Source organism: Hemiscyllium ocellatum, chromosome 11, assembly GCF_020745735.1.
Source record: "Hemiscyllium ocellatum isolate sHemOce1 chromosome 11, sHemOce1.pat.X.cur, whole genome shotgun sequence".
Classification (NCBI taxonomy): Eukaryota; Metazoa; Chordata; class Chondrichthyes; order Orectolobiformes; family Hemiscylliidae; genus Hemiscyllium; species Hemiscyllium ocellatum.
Genome location: NC_083411.1, coordinates 94563279 through 94576981, shown reverse-complemented (window position 1 = coordinate 94576981; position 13703 = coordinate 94563279). Strand labels below are relative to the sequence as shown.

At 43.1% G+C, this 13703-nt stretch overlaps 1 protein-coding gene across 1 annotated transcript in view; it reads left to right on the top strand.

The window, feature by feature from the left end:
• Positions 1-13703, top strand: part of shroom4 (shroom family member 4) — a 153208-nt gene that overhangs the window by 117800 nt on the left and 21705 nt on the right. Inside the window, exon 7 of the mRNA XM_060831987.1 lies at positions 9673-10185. Coding sequence (XP_060687970.1) covers positions 9673-10185 — 513 coding nt within the window. The remainder of the gene's footprint in view (positions 1-9672; positions 10186-13703) is intronic.

Here is a 13703-nt window from a genome sequence, read left to right as displayed (position 1 = left end):
CAAGGCTGATTCTCTAAATATAAAAGGGAGAAAAAGTATTTTTATTGAGAGTTTCTATCTCGGTCAAGAATCATCAGGCCAATCCATGTCCAAAATCATGCTTGAAAACTCTGCTCAAGTTTTGACAACTGTGAGGAATTGCAACACATGAACTGGAACAATTCACAACAATCTTGAACAGTTGGTGTCATTCTAAACAGAATTGCCTCTACCCGATCTATAGATCAAACTTTGTTAAAATTCAGCTATGAATTATTCAAGTTATGTTATTTAATAACTGTTTGATATTTTAGAGCAAAAACAATACTTCACCCACCTTGAATAGCAGAGATAATTTGCTAAGATAACCTTACTGTCCATTGTTTATCTTTGTCCTATGGCAAGGGCAAAATTGCAAAATTACTTCCTATATGATTGGTGTAGCTCACTTGTAATACCTCTTACTATCATGTTATCCTTCAGAAAGAAAAATATTTTTCTCCTGCCCTCAAAACCCAGAATTAACTACCTCCCAGCTCCATTTGTATTAAGGCTACATGTTTAAGAGTGTGGTGCTGGTAAAGCACAGCAGGTCAGGCAGCATTTGAGGAGCAGGAAAATCCATATTTCGGGCAAAAGCCCTTCCGCGAGACTCCCTGCCTCATTCTTGATGGTGGAGAGAGAAATGGGAGGGGGGGGGGTGGGGCTGAGGAAAGGTAGCTTGAGTGTAGTAGGTGAATGGAGGTGGAAGTAAAGGTGATAGGGGAGGGTGGAGCAGATAGGTAGGAAGGAAGATGAACAGATGGGATGGGTCATGAGGATGGTGCCGAGCTGGAAGGTTGGAACTTTTCACCTTTCGCCAGTTCCAACCTTCTAGCTCAGCACCATCCTCATGACCTCTCCCATCTGTCCATCTTCCTTCCCACATATCCTGTCCATCCTTCTCTCCAACCCTATCACCTTTACCCCCATCTCCATCCACCTGTTGCACTCTTAGCTACCTTCTGCTCTCCCCCCACCCCCTTCCCATTTATCCCTCCACTCCTGAGGCTCCCAGCCTCATTTCTGATGAAGGGCTTTTGCCTGAAATGTCGATTTTCTTGCTCCTCGGATGCTGCCTGACCTTGTGCTTTTCCAGCAGCACAGTCTTGACTCTAATGTCAAGCATCTGCAGTACTCACTTTTGTCTATATATTTATATTAATAGACAGAAATTACATTCCTTTCAGAACCTTAATAATATCCAAACATAGTATTTTACTAGAAATGAAATTAAGGTGTCATCTATCTTGATTTTTGTTTTCTCAATTGAGTTGGGGCTTTGACATTTGAGACAACAATTATCCCACTGCAGTTTTGTGATCAGTACCTGAGGATAAGGAGAAAAATCAGCCAGTTACACAGTCTGAATTTTGATGTCTGCTGTGAAGTATTCATAGATTCAGACATTTACTAAACACTTGGCCCAGTGTGTCCATGCCAGTCCACAAAGATCTGACTAATCCTATTTCCAGCTCTAGGCCTATAGCACTAGGGCTATGAATTTTTTGATTTATGTTATTTACCAGTTGATAAAAGTAAATGCCCCAAATATTACTTAAATGTTCAAAGAATTTCAAATGCACCTGTTCCTTCAGGTATTGAGTTCCAGACCTGTTAGGTGAAAGGATTTCTGCTCAACTTGCCTATTTGCAATTCCCGACTCAGGCAACTGACTGTGTGGAGTTTGCACGTTCTCCCCGTGTCTGCGTGGGTTTCCTCCGGGTGCTCCGGTTTCCTCCCACAGTCCAAAGATGTGCAGGTCAGGTGAATTGGCCATGCTAAATTGCCCGTAGTGTTAGGTAAGGGGTAAATGTAGGGGTATGGGTGGGTTGCGCTTCGGCGGGTCGGTGTGGACTTGTTGGGCCGAAGGGCCTCTTTCCACACTGTAAGTAATCTAATCTTGCCTTCTATCTCTTAGCTTAAATCATGCTATTGATTATTAACCCCCTGTCCTGGTGGAAAATGTGTTTTTCTATTGATCCTTTCTATATCTCAAGTAACTTTATCTCGATCAGGCTCTTCTCAATCTTCGCAGTTTCAAGGGAAAACAACCCCATTCTATCTAATCTTTTCTCATGGCTCAGACCCTCAAACTAGGCAGCATCTCCTTTGCACGGTCTCTAGTGCAATCATATCACGTCATTCCTATTATGCATTGGCCAGACCTGCATGGAGTGCTCCAGTTATGGCCTAACATGCATTTTATGTGATCCCAGTATAACGCCCTTGCTCTTAGAGTTTTAGAGATGTACAGCACAGAAACAGACTCTTCAGTCCAACTCATCCATGCTGACCAGATATTCTAAATTAATCTAGTCCCATTTGTCCAGCATTTGGCCCATCTCCCACTAAACGCTTCCTATTCATGTACCGAGATGCCTTTTAAATATTGTAATTATATCAGCCTCCACCTTTTCTATTCTATGTCTTGGTTAATAAAGGCAAATATCCCAAATGTCAGCTTAATCATCTTTTCTACTGCCCTGCTTCCTTCAGAAATCTGTGGATATGCACACCAAACTTCCTCTGATCTCAGGTACTTTCTAGAGTCCTACCATTCATACTTAATCTCTTGCCTTTTTAGCCCTCCCAAATACATTACCTCTCATTTTTCCAGATTGAATTCCAGTTGCCACTGCCCTGGCCATCTGACCAGTTCATTGATATCTTCTTCACTTTCACCAGCACACAAATTTTCATATCAACTGAAAATTTCATGTCGTCCATGAATGTCTTGCTCATACCTGCTGCATTTAAGAACAAATCATCAATGTGCACTATAAATACCAAGAGCCCTGGTACAGACTTCTGTGGAGCCCCACTGGAAATAGACAACCCTCTACCATCATACTCTGCTTTCTGACTCTCGGCCAATTTAATTCAATGCTTCACTTTGCTTTGGTTCCCATAGACTCTTATTTTCTTGACCAGTCTGCCATGAGGGAACTGACCAAAACTTTGCTAAAGTTCATGTAATCCACATGAAATACATTAAGCTAATCAACAATCCTGAGTATCTCATCAAAGAATTGTAACACATTTGTAAAACATGACTGTTCTTTTCTGACAATCTCCCAATTGCAAATATATCTTACCTGTCAGAATCCTTTCTAATAATGTTGCCACCATTGCGGTTAGACTGACTGGCCTGTAAATTCCTGGTCTCTCCCTTTTTTAACAAAATTCGCAGCCCTCCAGTCCTCTGGTAGCTTAAGATGACTGCCAGCTACCCTCTGCCTCATTGTCTTTCTGCCCCATGCTCTCTTCCAGTCCCCCCCCCCCCATAGTCATCTCCAATGAGGGAGTCTCTTCCTCTCAGCTGCCTGGTTCAAAGTAGTTGGTTGGCTGTGATACTCTCAACATTTGAATGGCCTCCACACCATACCAGTATTACCTTGTGTATTATACTACAGTGTCAGTATCCTTGTGGCCATAATCCAACAAGAGCCACTTCAAGCAAGAAGAATTTTTTTTTTGGAAAGTGTTCACTTCACAGCATGCTTCTTAGTTGAGTAGAGAATGCTGTTTATCAGAACATGGCAATTTTTAGCAGCTGCTGATTTTGCTTGGATCTGAACAATCAATGATTGCTGGAAGGACTCAGTATTTTAAAGATAACAGCTTTTAAAGTATAACTCATAACCTGTGACCTCTATTTGTAAGGAGGAAAAGTCCCATTGTTTGCAATGTGCAGTTCCATTCTCGGTCAATGCTTGTAAACTTTTAGGTTTGTTTTAAAGAACATGCACAACATGAGGCACAATTAAGGGCTGTCTTGGACAGATTGTTCCTAATTTAGCACATTTGGTAATATGTCCTTATGATTAATATACTTAATCTTTCCCTGTTCTAGATGTTTCCTCTTCTCTAGGCACTGACTGCTGTCAGGGTGGGGTTTCACAGGTGGCAGCTGCAGTGTGGCACTTGACACAAATAGCCATTATTTATCTATGGGCCTTATGCAGAGTGCCGGCAGGCTATTCAAGCCTGGCTGATGTAATTGTTGTATTTAATCCTGTACATATATACACTTCAAAGCAGGAATCAGCAGTTAGGAGTGAGCTCAGCCTGATTATTTGCCCTTGTTTTTCCCCCTTGCTTTCATGAATTCTAAGGCCAATTAGCAGTGATTAGCTAATGCAGGCCTTTATGGACAATTTGGATCAATGCCACACCACGTGCACTGACTTCATTCCACACTATCAAGAGACCTGTGTTATGTTTCTAAATGGTGTTGTGAAACAAGGAAGCATTTTCGCAATTAGCTAACTGGAATGTTTAAAGAAAAAGCTGCACAACATGTGATTTCTCAAATTCCAATTGATAGTGGTATACACAGTGTTGATTTTGAATGTGGAGATTTCAGACAGATAGGGCACCCTGCAACTATCTAAGCTTCCATTTAATTATCCACTTTGTGATTGTATAAAAGCTTTCTCCTCTTCATAGTGACAAAGTGTAAGTATGTAGACACATTTTCAGATCAAATCCAAGGGATAGAATGTTATCTGTTCGATAGAGTGACAGGAACAAATTGGAAAATGCTAACAATATTGCTGCCAATGATCAGCTACACAAACGAAAAGACCAGAATGCAGCTACGTAGCACAGAATAAAAGTTCTCAGCTGGATATATTTATTGAGTTTTGTATCGGCCCGGAGTTGTGCATGGGAATTTTGCAGAATTCCTATCGTAGCAGACTCCGAAGGATTGCCTGGGGACTCGAGTATTCTGTTGGGCAATTCCTGTATGCCTGGAACCCTCCAAAAGTTGCAATTTAAATCTGGATTCTGTTGAAATTAAGTGAACAGTTACTCAGGAAACGTATGACAATTAAATACATAGCTAATTATCCAACTGAGAGAAAGTGAGAACTGCAGATGCTGGAGATCAGAGTCAAAATGCATGGTGCTAGAAAAGCACAGCTGGTCAGGCAGTATCTAAAGAGCAGGAGAGTCGACGTTTTGAGCATAAGCTCTTCATCAGATATTCCTGGTATAGGGCTTCTGCTCGAAACGTCAACTCTCCTACTCCTCGGATGCTGTCTGACCTGCTGTGCACTTCCAGCGCCACCCTTTTTGTCATTAATTATTCAACTGATCCCATACTTAACTCCCATGCCCTGAACTAAACCTACTCCCCCAATACCCAACCACCCCTTATCCCCTTCCAACCTCCCTATGCTTGGCACCTGAGCCCCATCCCCTTTCATGCCCAGAACTTGTGCCCGCTTGCCCCACTCCAAGTGCCACCTTCTCTTACCATGTTCCATATCCAACATCTTTCATTCCCTGACCTGAACCAACTCACCCACTCTGCCCTGGGACATCCTGCCCCATTCTCTACTTAATAATGAACCCACTCCATCATCCCTCATTCCCTTCCACCCTTTCCCCTGCTCCGGAGTCAATGTGGTCTGACTCCCCTTTAACCCCAGCAGACTCTCCATCCTTCCTTCCTCCGTGCACAGTGTCGCTTTACTCCACCACTGGATATGCTCCCTGTTACGCTGACTCCACACCCAATCCTCTTTACTCATCACCTAACCTGACACTCATTACCCCTTTTCTGGATCTGAAGCACCCCCTCTCCACAACTTAGCCCCTGCCTTTTAGACCTAGCGACCCTCTCCTCCCACCACCATCTCCAAACTGCACCAGTTGCTGGACATGCTCACCTTTATCCCCAGCTCTGTAAGCATCACTTACCCCTCTTTGTGCCTGATCCTCCCAACCTGGCGAGCGGCCAAATCCAGACCACCCACCCACCCACCACTGGATTCCAACACACCAGATCTGACAAACATCCTCCTGGAATGGTTTGCTCCCTCCCACCCTAATCTACTTTAAACACTGCATCACTTACCATTCTCACAAGTATTCTCACAGAGACAAAACCAGGATCTAAAAATTACTGAAGCCCTTCACTTCCAATTTTTAACTTTCCCTGAGAATGTTAAGAGTAATTAGGACAAGGGTTACGATTACAGTATCGTGATGAACTGCTTATGCCCGAAACGTCGACTGTCCTGATCCTTGGATGCTGCCTGACCGGCTGTGCTTTTCCAGCACTACTTTCTCCTGGTGCGACAGTCCTCACATTCTCCTTGTGATTACAGTAGACAAGCAGGAGGCTGGAAAGCTATAATATCGTAACATTAAAAAGGTGATATTTCTTAAAATGCACAAATTTGACATTCATTCAAATATTAAATTATTCTTTCAGTGACAGTGAAGTTGTTAACCTTTTATTCAAGTAATAAATAGTGAAGTTAGCATTGCAATTTCAAACCTAGTTACCCCTATTTCAACAAGATTTAATTTTTTTACAAGAAAGTTAACAGTGAAATGGAATATAAGAATCTCCAGCTGTGATTTTTAATTTATTGCACGGTCTCTGGAGAAACATGAAATAGTTTACAGTACTTGGATTATGCATTATTCTGCATCTCTCAGACTCCAGAGGCTGCTGTCACATTGCAGGAACTGCTGCACATGCACACTTTGTGAAATATCTCCCCAGCAAAAAGCAAATGGCATTGCACAAATGAGCATAATAAGTATGAACAAACATGACCGAATAACGTCAATGGCTGTACTGACATGGATATTACACATAAATGATTTACAACCATGTACTGAGTATCAGCAGATGTTCTCATGATAGAATCTTTCATTAAGAAGATAAAGTTTAATCTGGAAGTAGAGTCTTAAATGTAAACAAGGGCAATAATGAAGACATGAGGAGAACTTGGTTGTGGTGAGTTGGAAAAATGCATTCAAATATTTGATGGAAGATAGGCAATAGCTATTACTTAATGAATAGATGCTTGGTTTCAAAACAAAATCTCTTGCATAAATAGCCAAAGGAAAAAAAATGAGAGACATAGCTAATTAAAACAGGGCCAAGTCAAAGAAAATTACAAATTTTCAAAAAAAAATGTAAGCCTGATGACTGGGAGAATTTTACAATTGAGCAAAGATGGTCTCAGGAAATTCATGGAAAAAGAGGGAATATAATATGAATGTAAAATTATGAGGAATGTAAAAAAAAACATTAGGAGAATTTTGATAGGTATGTAAAGTGGAAAAGATCATTCAAGATGAATGTAAGTCATTACACGCAGAGAGGGCACAATTTTATAATAGGAATTAGAAAAATGATAGAAAAACTGAACAATTACATTGTATCACTTTCCAGAGTGAACATGGATTTATGATGGAGAAATCATGTTTGACAAACCATTGCTGGGTCTTTTTTGAGGATGTTACTAGCAGAGTCAACAAGGTACCACTGTAATCTATGTTTATGGGAATAAAGTCCCATACAAGAAATCAGTGAGCAAAACTAAAATGCATGGGATTGAGGATTGGTTAACACAAAGAGAATAAGAATGAATGGGACATTCTCAGGTTGGCAGGGTGAGGTGACCAGTGGGGTACCATAAGGAATAGTGCTTAGGCACCAGGTGTTCACAATCTTTATCAACGACTTAGATGTGGGACCCAATTGTAATATTTCAAAGTTTGCAGATGATGGAAAACTTGGGAATATGAATTATGAGGAGGGTGCAAGTAGCTTCAGGGATTCAGACAGACTGATTGAGAAAGAGCAAAGAGAATATAATCTGGATAAGTGAGATTTTATTTTGGAAAGTGAAAGGAAGGCATATAGTATTTCCTAAATGGTGAGTGATTGGAAAATGCTGGTATCCAAAGGGACAAAGATGCCTTTAATAAGTCACTGAAAGCCAGTATACAAGTGAAGTAGCTAATTTGGAAGGCATATCACAAGAAGATTTGAAAATAGAAGCAAAGAAGTCTTGCTTCATTTGTACAGAACACTGATAAGACTCTACCTGGAGTATTTGGTGCAGTTCTGGAAGCTTGTCTAAGGAAAGATTTACTTGCTGTTGAAAGAGTGCAGCAAAAGTTCAACAGACTGATCCCTGAGATGATGGGCCTGTCCTATGAGGCGAGATTGAGAAGCCAGAGCCTGTACTATCTGCATTGAGGAAGATGAAATGCCATGATCTAGAATGGTGGATCAGGCTTGAGGGCTTCTGTTCCCATTTTCCTACGTCTCCCAACTAGATTTCTGTTACTGTCTCAGTACATACAACCCTCAGACATTGATACCCATACTGATTACCATGGTATTTTGTGCAAAGTAATATTAGCTAGCTATTCTCAGAGCAGATAAGCTGAAGGAAGTGACAGGAGGGTGATTTTGATCTGGAATACACTATGGGAGAGGTTAGTGGTGAGTAATAACTTTCAAAAGATAATTTGTTTAAAACTTGATGGAAATGAATATGTAAGCTACGGAGAAGGAGGAATGAAATTAATTTGGTAGCTGTTTTCAAGATCTGGTACAGGCAAAATGGCCGCCTGTGCTACACCTTTTATGTGCTTGTTGCTGAACTTTATGGAAAATATTCTACTTGCCCCACCCCCTCCCACCTTACAGAAGAAAAGCTAAACTGAACTACCTCAGCTCTGAGGAGATGAGAACTGGACTTCGTCCCTCAGTGATTTTAAAGGTTTTTTCATTATCATTTCATTAGTATTAGTTCCCCCCGTTTAAAAGAACAACCTACCAATTCCTAGCCTCTTCTACATGCCAACCATACAGCATACGAGTACAGCATAATTTATTGACCAATCAACAGATTCAGTTGCACCTTTTTGTTTAAATGGCTGACAGGCTGCATATTTTATAGAAACTGAGTTTGTGGGTGGTAGGCTAGCCACAACTTATTTTGTGTGTGTTATTCCCTTGCTTCTGCTGAAAGTGCATGAGTCGGGAGCTGTAAAATCCAGCACGGTATTTCACTCAGCATCAACATCTTCCAACAATGGTTACTGAACAATGCTTAGGAGCAGGATTCCTTGCTACATTTCTTCACTTCCTCCACCTCAAACCCTTCTCCCCTGTCTCAAGCCCATGCTACAGCTCATGGACATTGAACAAATTGTAATATCTTAAAAAATAACCCAGCTAAGATTATAAGTTCTGTGTATAATGAACCAAACTTGATACCTTATGTGACTTTGTGACTCACTTCATTGAGGAGCCCCAAAATCCTGACTTTAAGTGTGAATTGGGCAGAATGTGTTTGCTATAATTGTCAACTAATCTCTACTGGTGCCATCCTCTTGGTGATTTCTATGATCTTCATCGCATAGAGTTTTATCATGCTGTATATGTCAGGATCTATTCATCTTTCAGTTGAATGTCAGCAACTTAGTTGAAGTTTGCCATTCAGCAAGGGGGAAGTGATGGCTTTGTGGTATTGTCACTAGCCTATTAATCCAGTGACCAGCTAATCTGCCATGGCAGATGGTAGAATTTAAATTCAATAAAAATCTGGAATTAAGATTCTAATAATGACCAAGAAACATTGCCAATTGTCAGAAAAACTTTTCTGGATTACTGATGTCCTTAAATGGAGGAAATAACATCCTTAACTGGTCTGGCCTACATGTGACTCCAGACCCACAGCAATGTAGTTAACGCTTAATTGTCCTCTGGGCAATTATGTTTGATAATAAACACTGGCCTGGCCAGTGACACCCATATCCTGTGAATGAATGAATTAAAAAAAGACACTAATGTGTAGCATTATCCATTTATCTCTGTTTCCTTAGGACTCAAAAGTTCATATCTCCAGTGGGTGAGTTGGCATCCAGAGGCAGTAGAAACTGGCCCTTTGAAGGACTCTACCTTCCACACAGCATGCCATCTACAAAGAATGAGATGGATCTGGGTTGTCAGAGATGTGGAGAGTCATACTTCAGTATTGCCAACAGACAAGATGAAAGGTGGGAAGATTCTGACACTTATATAAAACTTGTCCCTGTACCACTAAGCAACACCATTAAAAGTCCTTCTCAGGAACCCAGTGAGGGAGTTGAGACTGTGAGATGCAGTTCAAGTGCCCAGAGCAGGCCATCTGCCGAGCTGACTTCAGAAGAGCTGGTGCGGGACATTGCAGAAAAAGACCGGTCTCTGGCAGACATTCTGGATCCAAATTCAAAGATGAAGAGTGCTGTAGGCTTCATAGGTGGAATCTTTCCAGAAAGCAAGCAGGAACTATCACGGGCACGCGAGCACAAGAACCGGAATCGACTACAGCTGCGTCTGAACGTTGACCAGGAGAAGTAAGTCTTGCAGATTTACACTAGTTGTTATCTATCTTAGTAAACCACAGATCTAAGTACTAATCAGGGCTGAGGTTGTTATTCCCACTCCAGGCAGTAAAGAATTGAGAAGAAAACCCAACATGGTTTCTACTTCTGATTATGTCCAATGAGCCAGCAAAGTCACCATGTGCTTATAGGTTTTGGTTAAGAATAGATTTGTGTTGCAGTATGAGTTTCTTCTATGGTAAAATGGGCATGTGGCAAAGATCCAGCCACACCAGCAAGATACCAGAGTAATTTGAGCACCACACCTCAGCATCAGGCTAGTAAAATTGATGTGGCAGTGTTGGCGTTCAGGCGATGCAATCACTTCCCTTCTCTGCCATACTTGTGGTCTAATTTTGAATATAATTACAGGCAGCTTTTTAATGTACATTTTATTTGAGCACAGATACATTCCACATAGTGTCTCTTTAATCTAGTTCAGCATGAGGACCCTGGCTGATATAAAATGCTTCCATGTATGAATGGGTGATTACATGGTTAAACAGATCCAGTCAATTAACAATTAAACTTTCAGCTTCTTGAACACTCATATGTCTAATAACTACCCAGAAGAGTTGACGCTTGTTCTCAAAGAACGTCACTCCAGTGCTCATCATTCACCCATGCTACCACTTACTATTCCTCCAGGCCTCCCCCTACTGAGGATGAATATTCAGTCCTCCGCAAAGGCCTCACCTTCATCCCTCTATGCTCCCGGATAATGAGTTTGAAGTGCGTTGTGACATCGAATATTTCTTCCACTCTCTCCGTCTCCGGGGCCCACTTTTTCAATCAAGACTCCCATCCACCCACTGAGGATCAACACACCCCAACTACCTGGACACCCCGTGCTGGTCTGTTACCCGTCATTAATTCTTCATTTCCAACTGCCACCATGTCACAGGCTGCCTCACCCACTCCAATATCCCACTCTTGCAACGCGCAGCCCTCCACTCCCTCTGCTCCAACCCCAACATCACTATCAAGCAAGCAGACAAGGGGTCCACTGTGGTAGTTTGGCACACTGACCTCTATACCGCTGAAGCCGTGCACCAACTCGCAGACACTTCCTCCTACTGCCCCCTCGACCACAACCTCCCCTTCAATCACCAAATCATCATCTCCCAGACCATCCACAACCTCATCACTTCTGGGGATCTCCCATCCACAGCCTTCAACCTCATCATTCACAAAACCTGCACCACCCGATTCTACATCCCACCAAGGATTTCCCAGTTGACCCATTGTCTCAGCCTGCTCCTGTCCCACTGAACTCATCTCTGTATACCTTGAGGTAAAAATGAGGTCTGCAGATGCTGGAGATCACAGTTGAAAATGTGTTGCTGGTTAAAGCACAGCAGGTTAGGCAGCATCCAAGGAATAGGAAATTCGACGTTCCTGATGAAGGGCTTATGCCCGAAACGTCGAATTTCCTATTCCTTGGATGCTGCCTAACCTGCTGTGCTTTAACCAGCAACACATTTTCATCTGTATACCTTGACACCATCCTGTCCCCCTTAGCCCAGGAACTCCTTACCTACGTTCGAGACACCACCCACGCCCTTCACCTCCTCCAAGGCTTTCATTTCCCCAGCTGTCTACACCTTATCCTCACTATAAATATCCAGTCCCTGTACATATCGATCTGCCACGACGAAGGCCTCAGTTTCTTCCTCTCACTTCACCCCACCAGTATCCTTCCACTGACACCTTCATCCGCCTGGCTGACCTGGTCCACAACCTTAACAACTTCTCCTTCCAATCCTCCCACTTCCTCCAAGCCAAAGGGGTAGCCATGGGCACCCGCATGGGACCCAACTATCCCTATCTCTTCGTCAGGTACGTGGAACAGTCCAACGTCCGCAGCTACACTGGAACCAATCCCCACCTTTTTCGCTCCATCGATGACTATATCTGCTCTATCTCGTGCTCCCATGAAGAGGTTGAACAGTTCATCAACTTCACTAACGCCTTTTAACTCAAATTCACTTGGACCATCTCGGACACCTCCCTCCCCTTCCTGGACCTCTCCATCTCTGGCGACCAACTAACCAAAGGCAGTATTACAAACACACGAACTCCCACAGCTACCTGGACTACACTGCTTCCCACCCTACCTCTTGCAAAAATGCCATCCCTTATTCCCAATTGCTCTGCTTCGGCTGCATCTATTCCCAGGATGACCAATTCCACCATAGAAAATTCCAGATAGTCGCCTTCAAAGACTGCAATTTCCCCTCTCGTGTGGTCAATGATGCCCTCCAGCGTATCTCCTCCACTTGCCGCACCTCTGCCTTTGAACCCCACCCCTCCCAACATAGCAAGGACAGTTTCCCCCCCCACCAACCTCACCTTCCACACCACCAACCTCCGGATGCAACAGATCATCCTTCGCCACTTCTGCCACCAACAAATAGACCCTAACTCTTGGGATATATTTCCTTCCCCACCCCTATCAGCATTTCAGAAAGACCATTCCCTCCGTGATTCCTTTGTAAGATCCATGCACCCCCCAGCCCTCACCCCATGCCTGGCACCGTCTGCCACCACAGGAAGTGCAAAACCTGTACCCCACCTCCACCTCCACCACCACCACTATCTCCATCCAAGGCCCCAAAGGATCATTCCATATCAGACAGAAATTTACCTGTACCTCCACCAATATCATTTACTCTATCGCTGCACTCACTGTGGTCTCCTCTGCATCGGGGAGCCAGGCACCAACTTGCAGATCATTTCGGAGAACATCTCTGGGACTCCCACATCAACCAACTCCACTGCCCCATGGCTGAACTTTTCAACTTCCCCTCCCACTCTACCAAGGACATGCAGATCCTGGGTCCTTCTCCATCGTCAACACCTGGAGGAAGAACACCTCATCTTCTGCCTTGGCACCCTGCAACCACACAGGATTAATGTGGATTTCACCCGTTTCCTCATTTCCCCTCCTGCTACCTTATCTCAGTCCCAAGCTTCCAACTTGGCACCGCCCTCTTGACCAGTCCATCGACTTTCCCATCTATCCACTACACCCTCCTCTACCTATTGCATTCTCAACTACCTTCCCCACTGCCCCACCCACCTCCCATTTACCTCTCAGCCCCCCCGGCCCACAAGCCTCATTCCTGATGAAGGGCTTATGCCCAAAACATCGATTCTCCTGCTCCTCCAATGCTGCCTGACCTGCTATGCTTTTCCAGTACCACACACTCGATCTCTTCATGCAACCAATGCGCCCAGACATTGACTAGGTTGCACATTGTCATTATATAAACCATACTGCTTTTACTCCACTGAGTCAAAACCTTAGAACTTCTTTCCTGAAAGCATCATGGCTTATCTACACAACAATGCAATTCACTGCAACCTTTTAAAGGGCAATTAGGGATGGTTGATAAATATTGGTTTAGAAAATGTGGTCACAGTCTGTGAAAGATTAACCAAAAACTTCCCACACTTAAGGAATGGCCATTAGTCACTTTAATTGGCAA